Source organism: Eleutherodactylus coqui, chromosome 8 (genome assembly GCF_035609145.1).
Source record: "Eleutherodactylus coqui strain aEleCoq1 chromosome 8, aEleCoq1.hap1, whole genome shotgun sequence".
NCBI classification, from domain to species: domain Eukaryota; kingdom Metazoa; phylum Chordata; class Amphibia; order Anura; family Eleutherodactylidae; genus Eleutherodactylus; species Eleutherodactylus coqui.
Window position 1 is genome coordinate 186,143,892 of NC_089844.1, and position 24,868 is coordinate 186,168,759.

At 42.7% G+C, this 24,868-nt stretch overlaps 1 protein-coding gene across 2 annotated transcripts in view; it reads right to left on the reverse strand.

Moving 5' to 3' along the window:
• Positions 1–24,868, reverse strand: part of PMS1 (PMS1 homolog 1, mismatch repair system component) — a 153,078-nt gene that overhangs the window by 12,895 nt on the left and 115,315 nt on the right. For both annotated transcript variants that reach the window (XM_066577098.1, XM_066577097.1), the window contains 3 exons: positions 8,761–8,898; positions 2,998–3,821; positions 1,373–1,861 (listed from right to left, as the gene is read on the reverse strand). In XM_066577098.1, the coding sequence (XP_066433195.1) occupies positions 1,373–1,861; positions 2,998–3,821; positions 8,761–8,898 (1,451 nt within the window). The remainder of the gene's footprint in view (positions 1–1,372; positions 1,862–2,997; positions 3,822–8,760; positions 8,899–24,868) is intronic.

Here is a 24,868-nt window from a genome sequence, read left to right on the forward strand (position 1 = left end):
CAGAATGCATCTGTGGCGAGCCGCGGGAGGGGCCGATTTATATATTCGGGTGACACCTGATACCGCCAGCCACTCACTGCAGGGGGGTGGTATAGGGCTTGAACGTCGCAGGGGGAAGTTGTAATGCCTTCCCTGTCTTTCTATTGGCCAGAAAAGCGCGCTAACGTCTCAGAGATTAAAGTGAAAGTAACTCGAACATCACGTGGTGCTCGCCTCTAGTAACGAGCATCTCGAACACGCTAATACTCGAACGAGTATCAAGCTCGGACGAGTACGTTCGCTCATCTCTAGCAGACATACATGTCAGCCCTCAGGGCTTGTTTTTAATGTTGTATTTTTTTAATGGTATCCTTTTGAGTCCATGTAATGTGTTGTATAACTCTAATTATTTACTTTTTGGGGGAAAAAAAGACAATTCTACCATTGTATTTTGAATTCCATCTCTTTGGTGTTCAGCGCGCAGAATACAGAATGTCACACTGTTATTCTCTGGCTCAGCACGACTTCAACAACACCAAATTTATACAGTTCTAGGTTTTGCTATTTTTGTACACTAAAAATATATATATATTTGTTTAAGATTCGCTCTTGTGTCGCTGCATTCCAACAGCGTTAATTCTTATTTTTCTATCAATGGAGATTTATGGGGGCTTGTTTTTTCCAGGTTGAGTTCTATTCTTCATTCATCCCACTTTTGGGAACATGCACTATAACATTTTAATCACTTTTTATTCCACTTTTTCTAGAAGCAAGATTAAAGGGATTTTCTTGGTAGCGCCTGCTGTCAGTGCCGGGATATACCGTAAATGCAGGCGCAGCTCTCATTGAAATCAATGGGATCACAGCCTGCAATTACAAGCGCCGGCCACTACAGAGGGATTGGAGCAACGGCTTTCACTTCAGCTAAGATGTATCGCAGTGTTCGCTGCCTGGAAAAATGCATGAACAATCTGCAATTCTGTCATGTTTTTTTTTTTAATCTGTCATTTAAAAGATTTTTTAGGTTTTTGTGGAGAACAAGTTGTATTTTTTACACCATACACTGTGGCTGGCAAGACCCAGAGGCCACCTTCAAGCCTCCGGGTGCCATAGCAACCCATTGGGACCAGGCAATCACATTGTGGGGGTCCGATGTGACCGTAGACTCCTGCAATGCGATCAGACAAGCGTCCCATGCCAGGCTTCTGATGCAGTGCCATAAAACGGTGCACACATCAGAATAAGGCCCCTTAACGATTGCCGCAAACAGGCGTATAGATGCTTGCTATGGGGTTGGCCACTGGCAGCGTGACACAGTAATCTATTCCCCTTGCAGTGTACACTGGAGGCCCCTTTATAGAAAACCCTTTGAAGTTCTAACTTTGCATTTTACCTTTCATTTAATATAATTGGCGCGTCCAGCTTCTCCACAGGAAGTTTATGGTTTTCCACGAGGCGTTTATATAACAGGGCTTCTTCCACTCTGTAGGGGTTCAGTAGGGCTATGCCATTCTTCGATGCTACGACCCAGGCACCGGGGACATTCAGTTTATTTATTAAGGTAGTTGCTCCAACACCAGTTGTTTCCTTTCTTCTAGGCTTGTAAAGTTGTTGCCTTAGATTGGACAAGCTAAAGTCCACTGTGACGGTTTTGATGGCGGGCAGCAAGGCGGACTTCTTCTCGACTTGAGAATGAAATAACTTGTCTAGAATCTGCTGGTTGGACATGGGGGCCTTCAGCTTACTTTTCTGGGCAGGGCTCTTGTTCAGCATCAGTTTCAGTTTTTTCCCTGTCTCTCTTGCCTTTTGCATGGTTCCTCCTGCAGCTTTTGCCGTCTGCGTCTCGTACCTCGCCAGGTCCTTAGCTGCTTTTTCTTCATATCTGTATGTATAAATTAAATGCTATATTATATTTATATACGGATCAAAATCAACACCGACATATTTACACTTTTCACCCCATCTTCTACTTGGCATTTTATTTGTCCAATCACATATACACTTCCGGTCCCCACTCCAATCGCAGCAATCAGGTGCCATTCATTGTTCACCAATCAGTGGCTTCAGTGATCATGTACCATTCATGGCAGTATCATTGGCTGGAGCAGTCACATGAACAATGAGCGGTGCATGACTGTCTTTAAAAACACCTTTAAATAGACTGCGATTGTTCCTTAAATGGGTTATATTCTCTCTCCAGTATATGTGACTGTGTGTTGGGGTTCTGTATCATGTCTGTGGTCGATATATGTGACGGATACAGATCCCCAACACACAGTCACATATACCGACCACAGGCAGGATACAGATCCCCAACACACTGTCACATATACCAACCACAGACAGGATACAGATCTGTACTGAGTATGTAGGGCTGTGTTCTTTTTCCTTTCCATTTGATGTTCTACCCTGAGTGGTACTCACTCACAGGATGTCCTACCCTGGAAAGTTCTCACTCAGAGGATAGCCCAACCTGGGCAGTCATCTCTCAAAGGATGTCCTACTCTAGGCCACCCTCATTCACAAAATGTCCTACCCAGGGCCGTCCTCACTCACAGAATGTCCTACCCCAGGCCATCCTCACTCACAAGGTGTCCAACCTCTGGTAGGCCTCACCCACAGAATATCCTACCCTGGGCCATCCTGACTCACAGAATGTCCTACCCTAGGCCGTCCTCAATCACAAAATGTCCTATTCTGGGCCGTCCTCAATCACGAAATGTCCTACCCTGGGCCTTCCCCACTCACAGAATGTACTTTCCTGGGTAGTCCTCATTCACACTCATTCACAAAGTGTCCTACCCCTGCCAGTCTTAACTGACAGAATGTCACAAGGTGTCCAACTCCTGGTAGTCCTCACTCACAGAATGTCCTACCCTGGGCCGTCCTCTCTCACACAATGTCCTATCCTGGGTAGTCCTCATTCACAAGGTGTCCTACCCCCGCCAGTCATTACCGACAGAATGTCCTACCCTGGGCCGTCTTCACTGGGCTGTCACACTTAAGGGGAAAGCTTACCTTAATTTTTCTTCTTCACTAAGTTTTTCCCACATGTCCTTAATAACTGATGGAATTTCCTCAAATGCAAGGTGTGGACTGTCCCCGAGAACCGCAGTTCTGCTTTCCTGAGTGAAGATATCTACAGCAGACACAGGCTTCTTGATAACTCGACTGTTAATGAGATCATAAGCCGTAACAAATCCAGATTTCTCTGTTATTTTATTTGTTGTTTTCTGCTCTGTGTTTTCACTCTGACTCTTATCCAAAGCCGTTTCATTTGCTTCCTCTCCCCCGAGGCTCACAGCTGAAGGACACAACACCATTACCGGCTGTATGTCTTCTCCTGTGGAGGTTCTGAAAGCATTCCCTCTGCTCCAAGCCTCATCAGTTATTGCAGGATCATCGCCGAAGGCCGTGTTTTCAAAGCCTTTTAATTCTGGAGTCTGGGTGACTGCAGAAGAACAAAGTCCATCACCTTCTTGGTTTCCCATTAAATCTTTCTGGTTGCCTTGGTCTGAAGAAGAACTAGATGTATGTGCCTCGAAATATTCTTTTCCATCAACTTCCTCTAAGTCAGAGGGCATCGAATGATCGTGGCTGGATGACCCCTGTGATTGGTTCTCTCTTCCACCATAATTTTTATTCTCAGGAGACAAAGAAACATTTAGTTTTTCGCTCTCCTTGTTTTCCATGTTGCTGTTTTTGTGCTGATCGGCACTTGGAGATTCGATGCATTTGGTGTTAATATCTTTGGACTCTGCACCGGGTTTGCAAATTGCTATAGTTCCTTGGTCAGGATACACAGATTTTAACACATTCTCCACAGCCTCAAGAATGAACTCCTGGGGGAAGGACAAAACGAATTATGTTCATGTTAATATTCATCACCCAAGCCAATTAGAGCAATTAGTTAATGGGGTTGTCCAGTTACCGGACTATATTGCTCCTACAGCTCCAACTGTGTTAAAATAACCAATAGAGCAGTACTTACCCCTCCTATGCCATAGGGATCCAGTGATATAGCCCCGCAGTCCTCACAGTGTTTGTTGTGGAAGATGATTTCACTTGAAGTCACCTGACTGCTGCAGGCAATCAGAGGCTGCAGTGTCACTGCCCATTCTTTTGGTATCAGCGCTTACATCCTGGGCGCCATGATGCCAGAAGTTCAGAATGATGACACTATAGCCTCCGATCGGCTGCAGCGATCAGTTGACTTGCGATGACATCATCTTCCACCAAAAGAATAGCGGGGCTTCAGCACTCGATCCCCGTAGCAATGCAGGGGTAAGTACTGCTCTTTTTGTTATATAGTTCGATCTACAGAGGCAATGTCGTCCGGTTAGTGGACAACACCGTTCATTATATATACTATTATTCAGGTATCCTTTTATCCACAGTGATAGCAAATGCAGCGTGGGAAAGATATATACTACATAATTGTCATGCTGCTATTGGTTATTTGCTAAAAACTGGTGACAGGTTCCCTATAACCCCTTCCCGCTTTAGGGCGTACAGTTACATCCTGCGGGTTGAAGTATGTATGAAGGGAAATCGCGGGACGACCTCCCTTCATACAGCGTGGGCGCCAGCTGTTAATTACAGCCGACACCCGGCGACAACAGCTCCACTCAGCTGTCTAGCTCATCGGGGCTGTTAACTATTTAAATGCTGCTGTGAAATTCTGACAGCGGCATTTAAATCCCCCGAACGGCTTGATAGAATGCCTGCCCGATCGCAGTATGATGTAATGCTATGGCTTACATCGTACTGCAGGAGTGATCAAAGCATGTTGTTGTCTCCTCTGGGGACTAAAAAAAAAGTAAAAATAAGAATAAAGTTTTACTAATTGTTGAAAAAAAACGTAATAAAAGTTCAAAAAACCTACTTTTTGCAATACTTACAATAAAATAATCTAAATTATAAAACAAAAATACATATTTGGTATTTCTGCGTCCGTAAAAGTCAGATTTATCAAAGTAATGCATTATTTACCCCGCACGGTGAATGTCGTCAGAAAAAAAAATAACGACCGCCAGAAATGTGCTTTTTTGGTCACCCTCTCTTCAAGAAAATATGCAATAAAAAGTGATAAAAAAGTTGTTTGTATTACAAAATGGTACCAACGGAAACTACAGGACATCGCGCAAAAAATGAGCCCTCGCACAACTATGTCAACGGAAAAATAAAAAAGGTATTGCGTGCAGAAGATGCAGCAGAAAATAATAATTAAAAAAAGTCTTTGAAAAGAAATTAAAGTACTACAGCAAAAAAAAAAAAATAAAACTGTATAAGTTTGGTATCGTAGCAATCACACTGACCCGTAGAATGAAGTTATTGTGTGATTTTTGTTGCAGTGTGTATGCTGTAGAAAAAAGACACAACGAAAGATGGGGGAAGTTCTATTTTTCCTCATTTTACTCTACTTAGAACTTTGTAAAAGTTTTTCAGTACATTATATGGTACATTAAACAGCACCACTGAAAAATACAACTCGTCCCGCAAAAAACAAGCCCTCATACAGTGACGTTAATCTATAAATAAAGGAATTACGATTTTTTAAAAGGGGGAAGGAAAAAACGAAAATGGAAAAAAAAACGCGGCGTCGAATCACCAGTTAATATCTAGAGTAACGGGCTGCGAGTGACGCAATAAGGGTCCGTTTACACCAAACGATTTATCGTTTGAATGAGCAAGTGATGTCATCATTAGGTCGCTCGCCCGTGCAGCCGGTTTATGCCGGCAGATACATCGTTGCTGTTCACATCTGCTGTATAAGTGAGAAGGACTGAACGATCAGTAATTTAACCAAACATTACCTGAACGAGCCAACGATAATGTTTATGTCTGCAGACAGTGAGCAAAAAATGAGAGTGAAGGACAATTTTTTAATCATTTTGTGTAACAAAGGCCTTAAGGTGCTGGTAAGTTGTCAAAGCACATAGGAGGGGAAATCACAAGAGCTCTAGGGGCACATGACGAGAACATTGTTCTTCCTCTTTACAAGTCACTGGTCAGACCTCATACGGAATATTGGGGACACTTTTGGGCAGCGGTACTCAAAAAGGACATATCAGAGCTTGAGCGGGTACAAGGGCGGGAAACTAAAGTAATAAATGGGATGGGTGGACCACAATACCCAGAGAGGTGATCAAAATTGGGCTTAGTTAGTTTAGAAAAAAAGACGGTTAAGGGGAAACCTAATGACTATGTATATTATATATCAAGGGTCAGTGCAGAGATCTCTCCCATCATCTATTATACCCAGGACTGCAACAAGGGGGCGCCCTAATAACTATGTATAAATATATTAGGGGTCAGTACAGAGATCTCTGCAATCATCTATTCTATCCAGGACTGTAACAAGGGGGCACTCTAATTATTGGGGGTCAGTACAGAGATCTCTGCCATCATCTACTATATCCAGGACTGTAACAAGGGGGCGCTCTAACAACTATGTATAGATATATCAGGGGTCAATACAGGGATCTCTCCCATCACCTATTATACCAGGACTGTAACAAGGGGGCACTCTAATAACGATGTATGGATCTATCAGGGGTCAGTACAGAGATCTCTCCCATCATGTATTTATACCCAGGACTGTAGCAAGGGGGCGCTCTAATAACTATGTATAGATATAATCGGGGATCAGTACAGAGATCTCTCCCGTCACCTATTTATATCCAGGACTGTAACAAGGGGGCGCTCTAATAAATATGTATAGATATATCAGGGGTCAGTACAGAGATCTCCCCCATCATCTATTATACCCAGGACTGTAACAAGGGGGCGCTCTAATAACTATGTATAAATATATCAGGGGTCAGTACAGAGATCTCTGCCATCATCTATTATATCCAGGACTGTAACAAGGGGGCGCTCTAACAACTATGTATAGATATACCAGGGGTCAATACAGGGATCTCCCCCATCATCTATTATACCCACGACTATAAGAAGGAGGGCGCTCTAATAACTATGTATAGATATATCAGTGGTCAGTACTGAGATCTCTCCCATCATCTATTATATCCAGGACTGTAACAAGGGGGCGCTCTAACAACTATGTATAGATATATCGGGGGACAATACAGAGATCTCTCCATCATCTATTATATCCAGGACTGTAACAAGGGGGCGCTCCAACAACTATGTATAGATATATCAGGGGTCAATACAGGGATCTCTCCCATCACCTATTTATATCCAGGACTGTAACAAGGGGGCAGTCTAATAACTATGTATAAATATATCAGGGGTCAGTACAGAGATCTCTCCCATCATCTATTTATACCCAGGACTGCAACAAGGTGGCGCTCTAATAACTATGTACAGATAGATATAAGGGGTCAGTCCTAGGCCCAGTGTTCAACATTTTTATAATATGATCTGGAGGAGGGAATTGAGGGGAAACTGATCAAATTTGCAGACAACACAAAGCTAGGAGGGATAGCTAACACTAGAAAAGAGAGAGCAAGGATTCAAAAAGATCTAGAAAAGCTTGAACAGCGGGCGGCGACTAACAGAATGGTATTTAACAAGGAGAAATGCAAAGTCCTACATCTGGGGAAGAAAAATGTAAAAAGTACATACAGAATGGGAGGAATTCGGCTGAGCAGCAGCACATGTGAAAAAGACATGCTAGTATAAGTATACTAATAGATCATAGACTGAACATGAGTGAATAATGTGATGCAGCAGCCAAAAAGGCAAACACAATTCTGGGATGTATTAAGAGAAGCATAGAGTCTAGATCATGTGAGGCAATTGTTAGGTGAGCTACCCGAGTCAGTCACCCTCTTGCTATTCTCAGCAGACGCGAGCGTCGTTCTGTTCCTCCTGTATGAATAGCCTTTAGCAGTTTACTTTCCATCAGCACTGCAGGAGTTAATCCTCCCCATTGCTTGCAGTCCAGCTGCAGGGTAATTGACTATTACCCTTCTATTTAGCTAAGCTGGGGATTCTGCTTGTCTGTCACCCAGCAAAGGCTTCCTGCTCCTGGCTTCAGCGTCTGCCCTGCTTCTTGGATTCTTACTTAGTTTCTGTTTGCACTCTGCCTGTCCAGACACCAGACCAGATTTTGTTCTCAGTTTAGACTGTTCTTGGTGCTTTGCACCAGTGTCTCTGACCCCCGTGGATCACCTGCCAACCACACCGGAACTACTCCAGGGGGTAGCAGCCTGCTCGGTTCCTCCCGGCAAAGTTTAGATCCCTGCTTCCTGCAGTCCAGCATGGTGGTGGTTTTCAGCAGTCACCTTAAAAGTGAGACTGACTGCCAAGGACTATATTGACATTTTGGCCGACGAGGTCCACCCGATGTGCTGACATTGTTTCCTGACAGAGATTCTCCAGGATGGTAATGCCACTACCCATGCAGCTCGTGACGTCCAGACGTAGTCTCAGGAGCATGAAAATGGGGTTCAGCATCTTCTCTGGCCAGCACAGTCACCAGATCTAACCAGTAGCGAGAACAAGAGTTATCCCCGCCCTCTCCCTTAACATCCCTACCCGGGCTGAAAGGGTTATTGCTTGACAAGTGGTCCGATATTCCATTAGACATCATTCAGCGCTTGTATGAGTCCATCCCAAACTGAATTCAGGCTGCATTACCTGCCAGAGGCGTCCTAGATGTTATTAATAAGAAGTCCCGTGAAACATCTAGGTGCCTTTATTATTTTGACGAACCCCTGGAGATCCGTCAGCATTTATGCAGGAGCAAAACTGCTGATAAAATCCAACTGTCTTGCAATTATCTGCTATATGAAAATAATCATTACGCACCTTATTATGTAGCAGCACTTGTGTTTTATCTGGTGTTAAGTTTACATCCACAGATGAGGCGGGGACTCGAATACACATGAAGAAAATCGGATAGCAGCGGGCGGAATCCTTGTTCTGATTATAATGCAGGCGAACCATCTATAGAATGTGAAATAAACCAATATCAACATATAAGACAGTTACCTGGTTAAACAAAGCACACAACATTGTATTTAGCTCAATCAATAAACCTGTCAAATTATTGTATATGCTCATTTTCATGCAGAGAGGTGTATCCTGACTTTTCCACCCCTGACCTTGGCAAGCCAGAACAGCCTAGGTAGCAGCAGTTCATGGATATGACCATCCAGCTTCTCACATCCGAACAATGCGCCCCCCTCAGACTCTGGTAACGGAGTGAAACCTCTTCTCTGCGTCGTAGAGGCGTCTAGTGGTCAACAAGCTCCACCCAAGTGGAAGAGGAGGTCACTACATACAAGGAGCCTCCTTTTATAGGCCAAGGAACCACTTTTAGGGTCTCTGGTGGCAAGACCTTTCATCTAACCTGCATCATATCTGTCTGAGATGTAATCGCATGCCAAGTTTTGCATCAAAACGACATCTGCTTCTATGGACCGGATTTTGTTTGACAATGAGTGTAAAATAACGATAAAAAGAGAAAGTGCATATAAAATGGAAACATTGATACTTAACTAATGAATATATGTAAAGGATCTATATGGGCAAAGCCTCCAGACAAAGGAGGACAGAGCTGGACTGTACATCGGGGCTATGGCAACATGGAATTTTTACATATACTCATAGAAAACTGACAGCAGAAAAAGACGCCCGGTGCATCCAGCCTGCCATCATATTGTTCCCTTTATATTCCTTTCTTAGGATAGATGTATATTTATCCCAAGCAGCTTCAATCATTTATTGTTGTATTTCCAACAACGTCTGCCGGAATATGTTTTAAACACCTACAACTCTTCCAGTAAATAGTAATGTATTTCTTGATGCTGATTCAGATTTTTCCCCCAAGTGATCTCAGATTGTGCCCCCCCTCTCCCCATTGTTCTAGTGTAGAGCTTCCTAATAAATACACTTCTTTCCTGAACCTTATTTATACCTTCAAAATATTTCAGTTTCCATTGTGTCTCTCCTCTCGCCTCTCTCCTCCCATAACATATATAAAGGTCGCCATCATGTCCTCCCTTTCCCTTCTCTCCTCCTCTAACATATATAAAGGTTTCCATCATGTCCTCCCTTTCACTTCTCTCCTCCTGTAGCATATATAAAGGTTTCCATCATGTCCTCCTCTCCCTTTTCTCCTTCTGTAACATATATAACGGTTTCCATCATGTCCCCCTCTCCCTTCTCTCCTCCTGTAACATATATAAAGGCTTCCATCATGTTCTCCTCTCCCTTCTCTTCTCCTGTAACATATATAAAGGTCTCCATCATGTCCCCCCTAGATCCCTCTCCTTCTGTAACATATATAAAGGTTTCCATCATGTCCTCCTCTCCCTTCTCTCCTTCTGTAACATATATAACGGTTTCCATCATGTCCCCCTCTCCCTTCTCTCCTCCTGTAACATATATAAAGGTTTCCATCATGTTCCCCTCTCGCCTCTCTCCTCCCATAACATATATAAAGGTTTCCATCATGTCCTCCTCGCCCTTCTCTCCTTCTGTAACATATATAAAGGTTTCCATCATGTCCCTCCTCTCCCTTCTCTCCTCCTCTAACATATATAACGGTTTCCATCATGTCCCTCCTCTCCCTTCTCTCCTCCCATAACATATATAAAGGTTTCCATCATGTCCCTACTCTCCCTTCTCTCCTCCTGTAACATATATAAAGGTTTCCATCATGTCCTCATCTCCCTTCTCTCCTCATGTAACATATATAAAGGTTTCCATCATGTCCTCCTCTCCCTTCTGTAACATATATAAAGGTTTCCATCATGCCCCTCCTCTCCCTTCTCTCCTCCTCTAACATATATAACGGATTCCATCATGTCCCTTCTCTTCTTTCTCTCCCCCTGTAATATATATAAAGGTTTCCATCATGTCCTCCTCTCCCTTCTCTCCTTCTGTAACATATAAAAAGGTTTCCATCATGTTCCCCTCTCCCTTCTCTCCTTCTCTAACATATATAAAGGTTTCCATCATGTCCCTCCTCTCCCTTCTCTCCTCCTCTAACATATATAACAGTTTCCATCATGTCCCTCCTCTCCTCCCATAACATATATAAAGGTTTCCATCATGTCCCTCCTTTCCCTTCTCTCCTCCTGTAACATATATAAGGATTTCCATCATGTTCTCCTCTCCCTTCTCCCCTCCTGTAACATATAAAAGGTTTCCATCATGTCCTCCTCTCCCTTCTCTTCTCCTGTAACATAAATAAAGGTTTCCATCATGTCCTCTCCCTTCTCTTCTCCTGTAACATGTATAAAGGTTTCCATCATATTCTCCTCTCCCTTCTCTCCTCCTGTAACATATATAAAGGTTTCCATCATGTCTCTCCTCCTGTAACATGTATAAAGGTCGCTATCATGTCCCTCCTTCTCCCTTCTCTCCTCCTGTAACATATATAAAGGTTTCCATCATGTCCCCCTCCATCTTCTCTCCTCCTGTAACATATATAAAGGTTTCCATCATGTCCCCCTCTCCTTATCTCCTCCTGTAATATATATATAAAGGTTTCCATCATGTCCTCCTCTGCCTTCTCTCCTCCTGTAACATATATAAAGGTTTCCATAATGTCCCACTCTCCCTTCTCTCCTCCTGTAACATATATAAAGGTTTCCATCATGTCCTCCTCTCCCTTCTCCTCCTGTAACATATATAAAGGTTTCCATCATGTCCCTCCTCTCCCCTCTCTCCTCCCATAACATATATAAAGGTTTCCATCATGTCCTCCTCCCCCTTCTCTCCTTCTGTAACATCTATAAAGGTTTCCATCATGTCCTCCTCTCCCTTCTGTAACATATATAAAGGTTTTCATCATGTCCCTCCTCTCCCCCTCTAACATATATAAAGGTTTCCATCATGTCCATTCTCTCCTTTCTCTCCTCCTGTAACATATATAAAGGTTTCCATCATGTCCCTTCTCTTCTTTCTCACCCCCTGTAATATATATAAAGGTTTCCATCATGTACTCCTCTCCCTTCTCTCCTTCTGTAACATATATAAAGGTTTCCATCATGTCCCTCCTCTCCCTTCTCTCCTCCTCTAACATATAGAACAGTTTCCATCATGTCCCTCCTCTCCTCCAATAACATATATAAAGGTTTCCATCATGTCCCTCCTCTCCCTTTGTAAGATATATAAAGGTTTCCATCATGTCCCTCCTCTCCCTTCTCTCCTCCTGTAACATATATAAAGGTTTCCATCATGTCCCCCTCTCTCTTCTCTCCTCCTGTAACATATATAAAGGTTTCCATCATGTCCTACTCTCCCTTCTCTCCTCCTGTAACATATATAAATGTTACATCATGTCCCTCCTTTCCCTTCTCTCCTCCTGTAACATATATAAAGATTTCCATCATGTTCTCCTCTCCCTTCTCCCCTCCTGTAACATATAAAAGGTTTCCATCATGTCCTCCTCTCCCTTCTCTTCTCCTGTAACATAAATAAAGGTTTCCATCATGTCCTCTCCCTTCTCTTCTCCTGTAACATGTATAAAGGTTTCCATCATATTCTCCTCTCCCTTCTCTCCTCCTGTAACATATATAAAGGTTTCCATCATGTCTCTCCTCCTGTAACATGTATAAAGGTCGCTATCATGTCCCTCCTTCTCCCTTCTCTCCTCCTGTAACATATATAAAGGTTTCCATCATGTCCCCCTCCCTCTTCTCTCCTCCTGTAACATATATAAAGGTTTCCATCATGTCCCCCTCTCCTTATCTCCTCCTGTAACATATATAAAGGTTTCCATCATGTCCTCCTCTGCCTTCTTTCCTCCTGTAACATATATAAAGGTTTCCATAATGTCCCACTCTCCCTTCTCTCCTCCTGTAACATATATAAAGGTTTCCATCATGTCCTCCTCTCCCTTCTCCTCCTGTAACATATATAAAGGTTTCCATCATGTCCCTCCTCTCCCCTCTCTCCTCCCATAACATATATAAAGGTTTCCATCATGTCCTCCTCCCCCTTCTCTCCTTCTGTAACATCTATAAAGGTTTCCATCATGTCCTCCTCTCCCTTCTGTAACATATATAAAGGTTTCCATCATGTCCTCCTCTCCCTTCTCTCCTCCTGTAACATATATAAAGGTTTCCATCATGTCCCTCCTCTCCCTTCTCTCCTCCTCTAACATATATAACGCTTTCCATCATGTCCCTCCTCTCCCTTCTCTCCTCCCATAACATATATAAAGGTTTCCATCATGTCCCTACTCTCCCTTCTCTCCTCCTGTAACATATATAAAGGTTTCCATCATGTCCTCCTCCCCCTTCTCTCCTTCTGTAACATCTATAAAGGTTTCCATCATGTCCTCCTCTCCCTTCTGTAACATATATAAAGGTTTTCATCATGTCCCTCCTCTCCCCCTCTAACATATATAAAGGTTTCCATCATGTCCCTTCTCTCCTTTCTCTCCTCCTGTAACATATATAAAGGTTTCCATCATGTCCTCCTCTCTCTTCTCTCCTCCTGTAACATATATAAAGGTTTCCATCATGTCCTACTCTCCCTTCTCTCCTCCTGTAACATATATAAATGTTCCATCATGTCCCTCCTTTCCCTTCTCTCCTCCTGTAACATATATAAAGATTTCCATCATGTTCTCCTCTCCCTTCTCCCCTCCTGTAACATATAAAAGGTTTCCATCATGTCCTCCTCTCCCTTCTCTTCTCCTGTAACATAAATAAAGGTTTCCATCATGTCCTCTCCCTTCTCTTCTCCTGTAACATGTATAAAGGTTTCCATCATATTCTCCTCTCCCTTCTCTCCTCCTGTAACATATATAAAGGTTTCCATCATGTCTCTCCTCCTGTAACATGTATAAAGGTCGCTATCATGTCCCTCCTTCTCCCTTCTCTCCTCCTGTAACATATATAAAGGTTTCCATCATGTCCCCCTCCCTCTTCTCTCCTCCTGTAACATATATAAAGGTTTCCATCATGTCCCCCTCTCCTTATCTCCTCCTGTAATATATATATAAAGGTTTCCATCATGTCCTCCTCTGCCTTCTCTCCTCCTGTAACATATATAAAGGTTTCCATAATGTTCCACTCTCCCTTCTCTCCTCCTGTAACATATATAACGGTTTCCATCATGTCCTCCTCTCCCTTCTCTCCTCCCATAACATATATAAAGGTTTCCATCATGTCCCTACTCTCCCTTCTCTCCTCCTGTAACATATATAAAGGTTTCCATCATGTCCTCCTCCCCCTTCTCTCCTTCTGTAACATCTATAAAGGTTTCCATCATGTCCTCCTCTCCCTTCTGTAACATATATAAAGGTTTTCATCATGTCCCTCCTCTCCCCCTCTAACATATATAAAGGTTTCCATCATGTCCCTTCTCTCCTTTCTCTCCTCCTGTAACATATATAAAGGTTTCCATCATGTCCTCCTCGCCCTTCTCTCCTTCTGTAACATATATAAAGGTTTCCATCATGTCCCTCCTCTCCCTTCTCTCCTCCCATAACATATATAAAGGTTTCCATCATGTCCCTACTCTCCCTTCTCTCCTCCTGTAACATATATAAAGGTTTCCATCATGTCCTCATCTCCCTTCTCTCCTCATGTAACATGTATAAAGGTTTCCATCATGTCCTCCTCTCCCTTCTGTAACATATATAAAGGTTTCCATCATGCCCCTCCTCTCCCTTCTCTCCTCCTCTAACATATATAACGGTTTCCATCATGTCCCTTCTCTTCTTTCTCTGCCCCTGTAATATATATAAAGGTTTCAATCATGTCCTCCTCTCCCTTCTCTCCTTCTGTAACCTATAAAAAGGTTTCCATCATGTTCCCCTCTCCCTTCTCTCCTTCTCTAACATATATAAAGGTTTCCATCATGTCCCTACTCTCCCTTCTCTCCTCCTGTAACATATATAAAGGTTTCCATCATGTCCTCATCTCCCTTCTCTCCTCCTGTAACATATATAAAGGTTTCCATCATGTCCTCCTCTCCCTTCTCCTCCTGTAACATATATAAAGGTTTCCATCATGTCCCTCCTCTCCCCTCTCTCCTCCCATAACATATATAAAGGTTTCCATCATGTCCTCCTCCCCCTTCTCTCCTTCTGTAACATCTATAAAGGTTTCCATCATGTCCTCCTCTCCCTTCTGTAACATATATAAAGGTTTTCATCATGTCCCTCCTCTCCCCCTCTAACATATATAAAGGTTTCCATCATGTCCATTCTCTCCTTTCTCTCCTCCTGTAACATATACAAAGGTTTCCATCATGTCCCTTCTCTTTTTTCTCTCCCCCTGTAATATATATAAAGGTTTCCATCATGTCCTCCTCTCCCTTCTCTCCTTCTGTAACATATAAAAAGGTTTCCATCATGTTCCCCTCTCCCTTCTCTCCTTCTCTAACATATATAAAGGTTTCCATCATGTCCCTCCTCTCCCTTCTCTCCTCCTCTAACATATATAACAGTTTCCATCATGTCCCTCCTCTCCTCCAATAACATATATAAAGGTTTCCATCATGTCCCTCCTCTCCCTTCTCTCCTCCTGTAACATATATAAAGGTTTCCATCATGTCCCTCCTCTCCCTTTGTAAGATACACTACCGTTCAAAAGTTTGGGGTCACCCAAACAATTTTGTGTTTTCCATGAAAAGTCACACTTATTCACCACCATGCGTTGTGAAATGAATAGAAAATAGAGCCAAGACATTGACAAGGTTAGAAATAATGATTTGTATTTGAAATAACATTGTTTTTACATCAAACTTTGCTTTCGTCAAAGAATCCTCCTTTTGCAGCAATTACAGCATTGCACACCTTTGACATTCTAGCTGTTAATTTGTTGAGGTAAGCTTGTGAAATTGCACCCCACGCTTCTAGAAGCATCTCCCACAAGTTGGATTGGTTGGATGGGCACTTCTGGCGTACCATACGGTCAAGCTGCTCCCACAACAGCTCAATGGGGTTCAGATCTGGTGACTGCGCTGGCCACTCCATTACTGATAGAATACCAGCTGCCTGCTTCTGCTGTAAATAGTTCCTGCACAATTTGGAGGTGTGTTTAGGGTCATTGTCCTGTTGTAGGATGAAATTGGTTCCAATCAAGCGCTGTCCACTGGGTATGGCATGGCGTTGCAAAATGGAGTGATAGCCTTCCTTATTCAGAATCCCTTTTACCCTGTACAAATCTCCCACCTTACCAGCACCAAAGCAACCCCAGACCATCACATTACCTCCACCATGCTTAACAGATGGCGTCAGGCATTCTTCCAGCATCTTTTCATTTGTTCTGCGTCTCACAAACGTTCTTCTTTGTGATCCAAACACCTCAAACTTGGATTCATCCGTCCACAACACTTTTTTCCAGTCTTCTTCTGTCCAATGTCTGTGTTCTTTTGCCCATCTTAATCTTTTTCTTTTATTGGCCAGTCTCAGATATGGCTTTTTCTTTGCCACTCTGCCCTGAAGCCCAAAATCCCGCAGCCGCCTCTTCACTGTAGATGTTGACACTGGTGTTTTGCGGGTACTATTTAATGAAGATGCCAGTTGGGTACCTGTGAGGCGTCTGTTTCTCAAACTAGAGACTCTAATGTGCTTATCTTCTTGCTTAGTTGTGCAACGCGGCCTCCCACTTCTTTTTCTACTCTGGTTAGAGCCTGTTTGTGCTGTCCTCTGAAGGGAGTAGTACACACCGTTGTAGGAAATCTTCAATTTCTTAGCAATTTCTCGCATGGAATAGCCTTCATTTCTAAGAACAAGAATAGACTGTCGAGTTTCAGATGAAAGTTCTCTTTTTCTGGCCATTTTGAGCGTTTAATTGACCCCACAAATGTGATGCTCCAGAAACTCAATCTGCTCACAGGAAGGTCAGTTTTGTAGCTTCTGTAACGAGCTAGACTGTTTTCAGATGTGTGAACATGATTGCACAAGGGTTTTCTAATCATCAATTAGCCTTCTGAGCCAATGAGCAAACACATTGTACCATTAGAACACTGGAGTGATAGTTGCTGGAAATGGGCCTCTATTCACCTTTGTAGATTTTGCACAAAAAAACAGGCATTTGCAGCTAGAATAGTCATTTACCACATTAGCAATGTATAGAGTGCATTTGTTTAAAGTTAGGAGTAGTTTAAAGTTATCTTCATTGAAAAGTACAGTGCTTTTCCTTCAAAAATAAGGACATTTCAATGTGACCCCAAACTTTTGAACGGTAGTGTATATAAAGGTTTCCATCATGTCCCTCCTCTCCCTTCTCTCCTCCTGTAACATATATAAAGGTTTCCATCATGTCCCCCTCTCTCTTCTCTCCTCCTGTAACATATATAAAGGTTTCCATCATGTCCTACTCTCCCTTCTCTCCTCCTGTAACATATATAAATGTTCCATCATGTCCCTCCTTTCCCTTCTCTCCTCCTGTAACATATATAAAGATTTCCATCATGTTCTCCTCTCCCTTCTCCCCTCCTGTAACATATAAAAGGTTTCCATCATGTCCTCCTCTCCCTTCTCTTCTCCTGTAACATAAATAAAGGTTTCCATCATGTCCTCTCCCTTCTCTCCTCCTGTAACATATATAAAGGTTTCCATCATGTCTCTCCTCCTGTAACATGTATAAAGGTCGCTATCATGTCCCTCCTTCTCCCTTCTCTCCTCCTGTAACATATATAAAGGTTTCCATCATGTCCCCCTCCCTCTTCTCTCCTCCTGTAACATATATAAAGGTTTCCATCATGTCCCCCTCTCCTTATCTCCTCCTGTAATATATATATAAAGGTTTCCATCATGTCCTCCTCTGCCTTCTCTCCTCCTGTAACATTTATAAAGGTTTCCATAATGTCCCACTCTCCCTTCTCTCCTCCTGTAACATATATAAAGGTTTCCATCATGTCCTCCTCTCCCTTCTCCTCCTGTAACATATATAAAGGTTTCCATCATGTCCCTCCTCTCCCCTCTCTCCTCCCATAACATATATAAAGGTTTCTATCATGTCCTCCTCCCCCCTCTCTCCTCCCATAACATATATAAAGGTTTCTATCATGTCCTCCTCCCCCTTCTCTCCTTCTGTAACATCTATAAAGGTTTCCATCATGTCCTCCTCTCCCTTCTGTAACATATATAAAGGTTTTCATCATGTCCCTCCTCTCCCCTTCTAACATATATAAAGGTTTCCATCATGTCCATTCTCTCCTTTCTCTCCTCCTGTAACATATATAAAGGTTTCCATCATGTCCTCCTCTCCCTTCTCTCCTCCTGTAACATATATAAAGGTTTCCATCATGTCCCTCCTCTCCCTTCTCTCCTCCTCTAACATATATAACGGTTTCCATCATGTCCCTCCTCTCCCTTCTCTCCTCCCATAACATATATAAAGGTTTCCATCATGTCCCTACTCTCCCTTCTCTCCTCCTGTAACATATATAAAGGTTTCCATTATGTCCTCCTCCCCCTTCTCTCCTTCTGTAACATCTATAAAGGTTTCCATCATGTCCTCCTCTCCCTTCTGTAACATATATAAAGGTTTTCATCATGTCCCTCCTCTCCCCCTCTAACATATATAAAGGTTTCCATCATGTCCTCCTCTCCTTTCTCTCCTCCTGTAACATATATAAAGGTTTCCATCATGTCCTCCTCGCCCTTCTCTCCTCCTGTAACATATATAAAGGTTTCCATCATGTCCCCCTCTCTCTTCTCTCCTCCTGTAACATATATAAAGGTTTCCATCATGTCCTACTCTCCCTTCTCTCCTCCTGTAACATATATAAATGTTCCATCATGTCCCTCCTTTCCCTTCTCTCCTCCTGTAACATATATAAAGATTTCCATCATGTTCTCCTCTCCCTTCTCCCCTCCTGTAACATATAAAAGGTTTCCATCATGTCCTCCTCTCCCTTCTCTTCTCCTGTAACATAAATAAAGGTTTCCATCATGTCCTCTCCCTTCTCTTCTCCTGTAACATGTATAAAGGTTTCCATCATATTCTCCTCTCCCTTCTCTCCTCCTGTAACATATATAAAGGTTTCCATCATGTCTCTCCTCCTGTAACATGTATAAAGGTCGCTATCATGTCCCTCCTTCTCCCTTCTCTCCTCCTGTAACATATATAAAGGTTTCCATCATGTCCCCCTCCCTCTTCTCTCCTCCTGTAACATATATAAAGGTTTCCATCATGTCCCCCTCTCCTTATCTCCTCCTGTAATATATATATAAAGGTTTCCATCATGTCCTCCTCTGCCTTCTCTCCTCCTGTAACATTTATAAAGGTTTCCATAATGTCCCACTCTCCCTTCTCTCCTCCTGTAACATATATAAAGGTTTCCATCATGTCCTCCTCTCCCTTCTCCTCCTGTAACATATATAAAGGTTTCCATCATGTCCCTCCTCTCCCCTCTCTCCTCCCATAACATATATAAAGGTTTCTATCATGTCCTCCTCCCCCCTCTCTCCTCCCATAACATATATAAAGGTTTCTATCATGTCCTCCTCCCCCTTCTCTCCTTCTGTAACATCTATAAAGGTTTCCATCATGTCCTCCTCTCCCTTCTGTAACATATATAAAGGTTTTCATCATGTCCCTCCTCTCCCCTTCTAACATATATAAAGGTTTCCATCATGTCCATTCTCTCCTTTCTCTCCTCCTGTAACATATATAAAGGTTTCCATCATGTCCTCCTCTCCCTTCTCTCCTCCTGTAACATATATAAAGGTTTCCATCATGTCCCTCCTCTCCCTTCTCTCCTCCTCTAACATATATAACGGTTTCCATCATGTCCCTCCTCTCCCTTCTCTCCTCCCATAACATATATAAAGGTTTCCATCATGTCCCTACTCTCCCTTCTCTCCTCCTGTAACATATATAAAGGTTTCCATTATGTCCTCCTCCCCCTTCTCTCCTTCTGTAACATCTATAAAGGTTTCCATCATGTCCTCCTCTCCCTTCTGTAACATATATAAAGGTTTTCATCATGTCCCTCCTCTCCCCCTCTAACATATATAAAGGTTTCCATCATGTCCTCCTCTCCTTTCTCTCCTCCTGTAACATATATAAAGGTTTCCATCATGTCCTCCTCGCCCTTCTCTCCTCCTGTAACATATATAAAGGTTTCCATCATGTCCCCCTCTCTCTTCTCTCCTCCTGTAACATATATAAAGGTTTCCATCATGTCCTACTCTCCCTTCTCTCCTCCTGTAACATATATAAATGTTCCATCATGTCCCTCCTTTCCCTTCTCTCCTCCTGTAACATATATAAAGATTTCCATCATGTTCTCCTCTCCCTTCTCCCCTCCTGTAACATATAAAAGGTTTCCATCATGTCCTCCTCTCCCTTCTCTTCTCCTGTAACATAAATAAAGGTTTCCATCATGTCCTCTCCCTTCTCTTCTCCTGTAACATGTATAAAGGTTTCCATCATATTCTCCTCTCCCTTCTCTCCTCCTGTAACATATATAAAGGTTTCCATCATGTCTCTCCTCCTGTAACATGTATAAAGGTCGCTATCATGTCCCTCCTTCTCCCTTCTCTCCTCCTGTAACATATATAAAGGTTTCCATCATGTCCCCCTCCCTCTTCTCTCCTCCTGTAACATATATAAAGGTTTCCATCATGTCCCCCTCTCCTTATCTCCTCCTGTAATATATATATAAAGGTTTCCATCATGTCCTCCTCTGCCTTCTCTCCTCCTGTAACATATATAAAGGTTTCCATAATGTCCCACTCTCCCTTCTCTCCTCCTGTAACATATATAAAGGTTTCCATCATGTCCTCCTCTCCCTTCTCCTCCTGTAACATATATAAAGGTTTCCATCATGTCCCTCCTCTCCCCTCTCTCCTCCCATAACATATATAAAGGTTTCCATCATGTCCTCCTCCCCCTTCTCTCCTTCTGTAACATCTATAAAGGTTTCCATCATGTCCTCCTCTCCCTTCTGTAACATATATAAAGGTTTTCATCATGTCCCTCCTCTCCCCCTCTAACATATATAAAGGTTTCCATCATGTCCATTCTCTCCTTTCTCTCCTCCTGTAACATATATAAAGGTTTCCATCATGTCCTCCTCTCCCTTCTCTCCTCCTGTAACATATATAAAGGTTTCCATCATGTCCCTCCTCTCCCTTCTCTCCTCCTCTAACATATATAACGGTTTTCATCATGTCCCTCCTCTCCCTTCTCTCCTCCCATAACATATATAAAGGTTTCCATCATGTCCCTACTCTCCCTTCTCTCCTCCTGTAACATATATAAAGGTTTCCATCATGTCCTCCTCCCCCTTCTCTCCTTCTGTAACATCTATAAAGGTTTCCATCATGTCCTCCTCTCCCTTCTGTAACATATATAAAGGTTTTCATCATGTCCCTCCTCTCCCCCTCTAACATATATAAAGGTTTCCATCATGTCCCTTCTCTCCTTTCTCTCCTCCTGTAACATATATAAAGGTTTCCATCATGTCCTTCTCGCCCTTCTCTCCTTCTGTAACATATATAACGGTTTCCATCATGTCCCCCTCTCCCTTCTCTCCTCCTGTAACATATATAAAGGTTTCCATCATGTTCCCCTCTCGCCTCTCTCCTCCCATAACATATATAAAGGTTTCCATCATGTCCTCCTCGCCCTTCTCTCCTTCTGTAACATATATAAAGGTTTCCATCATGTCCCTCCTCTCCCTTCTCTCCTCCTCTAACATATATAACGGTTTCCATCATGTCCCTCCTCTCCCTTCTCTCCTCCCATAACATATATAAAGGTTTCCATCATGTCCCTACTCTCCCTTCTCTCCTCCTGTAACATATATAAAGGTTTCCATCATGTCCTCATCTCCCTTCTCTCCTCATGTAACATATATAAAGGTTTCCATCATGTCCTCCTCTCCCTTCTGTAACATATATAAAGGTTTCCATCATGCCCCTCCTCTCCCTTCTCTCCTCCTCTAACATATATAACGGATTCCATCATGTCCCTTCTCTTCTTTCTCTCCCCCTGTAATATATATAAAGGTTTCCATCATGTCCTCCTCTCCCTTCTCTCCTTCTGTAACATATAAAAAGGTTTCCATCATGTTCCCCTCTCCCTTCTCTCCTTCTCTAACATATATAAAGGTTTCCATCATGTCCCTCCTCTCCCTTCTCTCCTCCTCTAACATATATAACAGTTTCCATCATGTCCCTCCTCTCCTCCCATAACATATATAAAGGTTTCCATCATGTCCCTCCTTTCCCTTCTCTCCTCCTGTAACATATATAAGGATTTCCATCATGTTCTCCTCTCCCTTCTCCCCTCCTGTAACATATAAAAGGTTTCCATCATGTCCTCCTCTCCCTTCTCTTCTCCTGTAACATAAATAAAGGTTTCCATCATGTCCTCTCCCTTCTCTTCTCCTGTAACATGTATAAAGGTTTCCATCATATTCTCCTCTCCCTTCTCTCCTCCTGTAACATATATAAAGGTTTCCATCATGTCTCTCCTCCTGTAACATGTATAAAGGTCGCTATCATGTCCCTCCTTCTCCCTTCTCTCCTCCTGTAACATATATAAAGGTTTCCATCATGTCCCCCTCCATCTTCTCTCCTCCTGTAACATATATAAAGGTTTCCATCATGTCCCCCTCTCCTTATCTCCTCCTGTAATATATATATAAAGGTTTCCATCATGTCCTCCTCTGCCTTCTCTCCTCCTGTAACATATATAAAGGTTTCCATAATGTCCCACTCTCCCTTCTCTCCTCCTGTAACATATATAAAGGTTTCCATCATGTCCTCCTCTCCCTTCTCCTCCTGTAACATATATAAAGGTTTCCATCATGTCCCTCCTCTCCCCTCTCTCCTCCCATAACATATATAAAGGTTTCCATCATGTCCTCCTCCCCCTTCTCTCCTTCTGTAACATCTATAAAGGTTTCCATCATGTCCTCCTCTCCCTTCTGTAACATATATAAAGGTTTTCATCATGTCCCTCCTCTCCCCCTCTAACATATATAAAGGTTTCCATCATGTCCATTCTCTCCTTTCTCTCCTCCTGTAACATATATAAAGGTTTCCATCATGTCCCTTCTCTTCTTTCTCACCCCCTGTAATATATATAAAGGTTTCCATCATGTACTCCTCTCCCTTCTCTCCTTCTGTAACATATATAAAGGTTTCCATCATGTCCCTCCTCTCCCTTCTCTCCTCCTCTAACATATAGAACAGTTTCCATCATGTCCCTCCTCTCCTCCAATAACATATATAAAGGTTTCCATCATGTCCCTCCTCTCCCTTTGTAAGATATATAAAGGTTTCCATCATGTCCCTCCTCTCCCTTCTCTCCTCCTGTAACATATATAAAGGTTTCCATCATGTCCCCCTCTCTCTTCTCTCCTCCTGTAACATATATAAAGGTTTCCATCATGTCCTACTCTCCCTTCTCTCCTCCTGTAACATATATAAATGTTACATCATGTCCCTCCTTTCCCTTCTCTCCTCCTGTAACATATATAAAGATTTCCATCATGTTCTCCTCTCCCTTCTCCCCTCCTGTAACATATAAAAGGTTTCCATCATGTCCTCCTCTCCCTTCTCTTCTCCTGTAACATAAATAAAGGTTTCCATCATGTCCTCTCCCTTCTCTTCTCCTGTAACATGTATAAAGGTTTCCATCATATTCTCCTCTCCCTTCTCTCCTCCTGTAACATATATAAAGGTTTCCATCATGTCTCTCCTCCTGTAACATGTATAAAGGTCGCTATCATGTCCCTCCTTCTCCCTTCTCTCCTCCTGTAACATATATAAAGGTTTCCATCATGTCCCCCTCCCTCTTCTCTCCTCCTGTAACATATATAAAGGTTTCCATCATGTCCCCCTCTCCTTATCTCCTCCTGTAACATATATAAAGGTTTCCATCATGTCCTCCTCTGCCTTCTTTCCTCCTGTAACATATATAAAGGTTTCCATAATGTCCCACTCTCCCTTCTCTCCTCCTGTAACATATATAAAGGTTTCCATCATGTCCTCCTCTCCCTTCTCCTCCTGTAACATATATAAAGGTTTCCATCATGTCCCTCCTCTCCCCTCTCTCCTCCCATAACATATATAAAGGTTTCCATCATGTCCTCCTCCCCCTTCTCTCCTTCTGTAACATCTATAAAGGTTTCCATCATGTCCTCCTCTCCCTTCTGTAACATATATAAAGGTTTCCATCATGTCCTCCTCTCCCTTCTCTCCTCCTGTAACATATATAAAGGTTTCCATCATGTCCCTCCTCTCCCTTCTCTCCTCCTCTAACATATATAACGCTTTCCATCATGTCCCTCCTCTCCCTTCTCTCCTCCCATAACATATATAAAGGTTTCCATCATGTCCCTACTCTCCCTTCTCTCCTCCTGTAACATATATAAAGGTTTCCATCATGTCCTCCTCCCCCTTCTCTCCTTCTGTAACATCTATAAAGGTTTCCATCATGTCCTCCTCTCCCTTCTGTAACATATATAAAGGTTTTCATCATGTCCCTCCTCTCCCCCTCTAACATATATAAAGGTTTCCATCATGTCCCTTCTCTCCTTTCTCTTCTCCTGTAACATATATAAAGGTTTCCATCATGTCCTCCTCTCTCTTCTCTCCTCCTGTAACATATATAAAGGTTTCCATCATGTCCTACTCTCCCTTCTCTCCTCCTGTAACATATATAAATGTTCCATCATGTCCCTCCTTTCCCTTCTCTCCTCCTGTAACATATATAAAGATTTCCATCATGTTCTCCTCTCCCTTCTCCCCTCCTGTAACATATAAAAGGTTTCCATCATGTCCTCCTCTCCCTTCTCTTCTCCTGTAACATAAATAAAGGTTTCCATCATGTCCTCTCCCTTCTCTTCTCCTGTAACATGTATAAAGGTTTCCATCATATTCTCCTCTCCCTTCTCTCCTCCTGTAACATATATAAAGGTTTCCATCATGTCTCTCCTCCTGTAACATGTATAAAGGTCGCTATCATGTCCCTCCTTC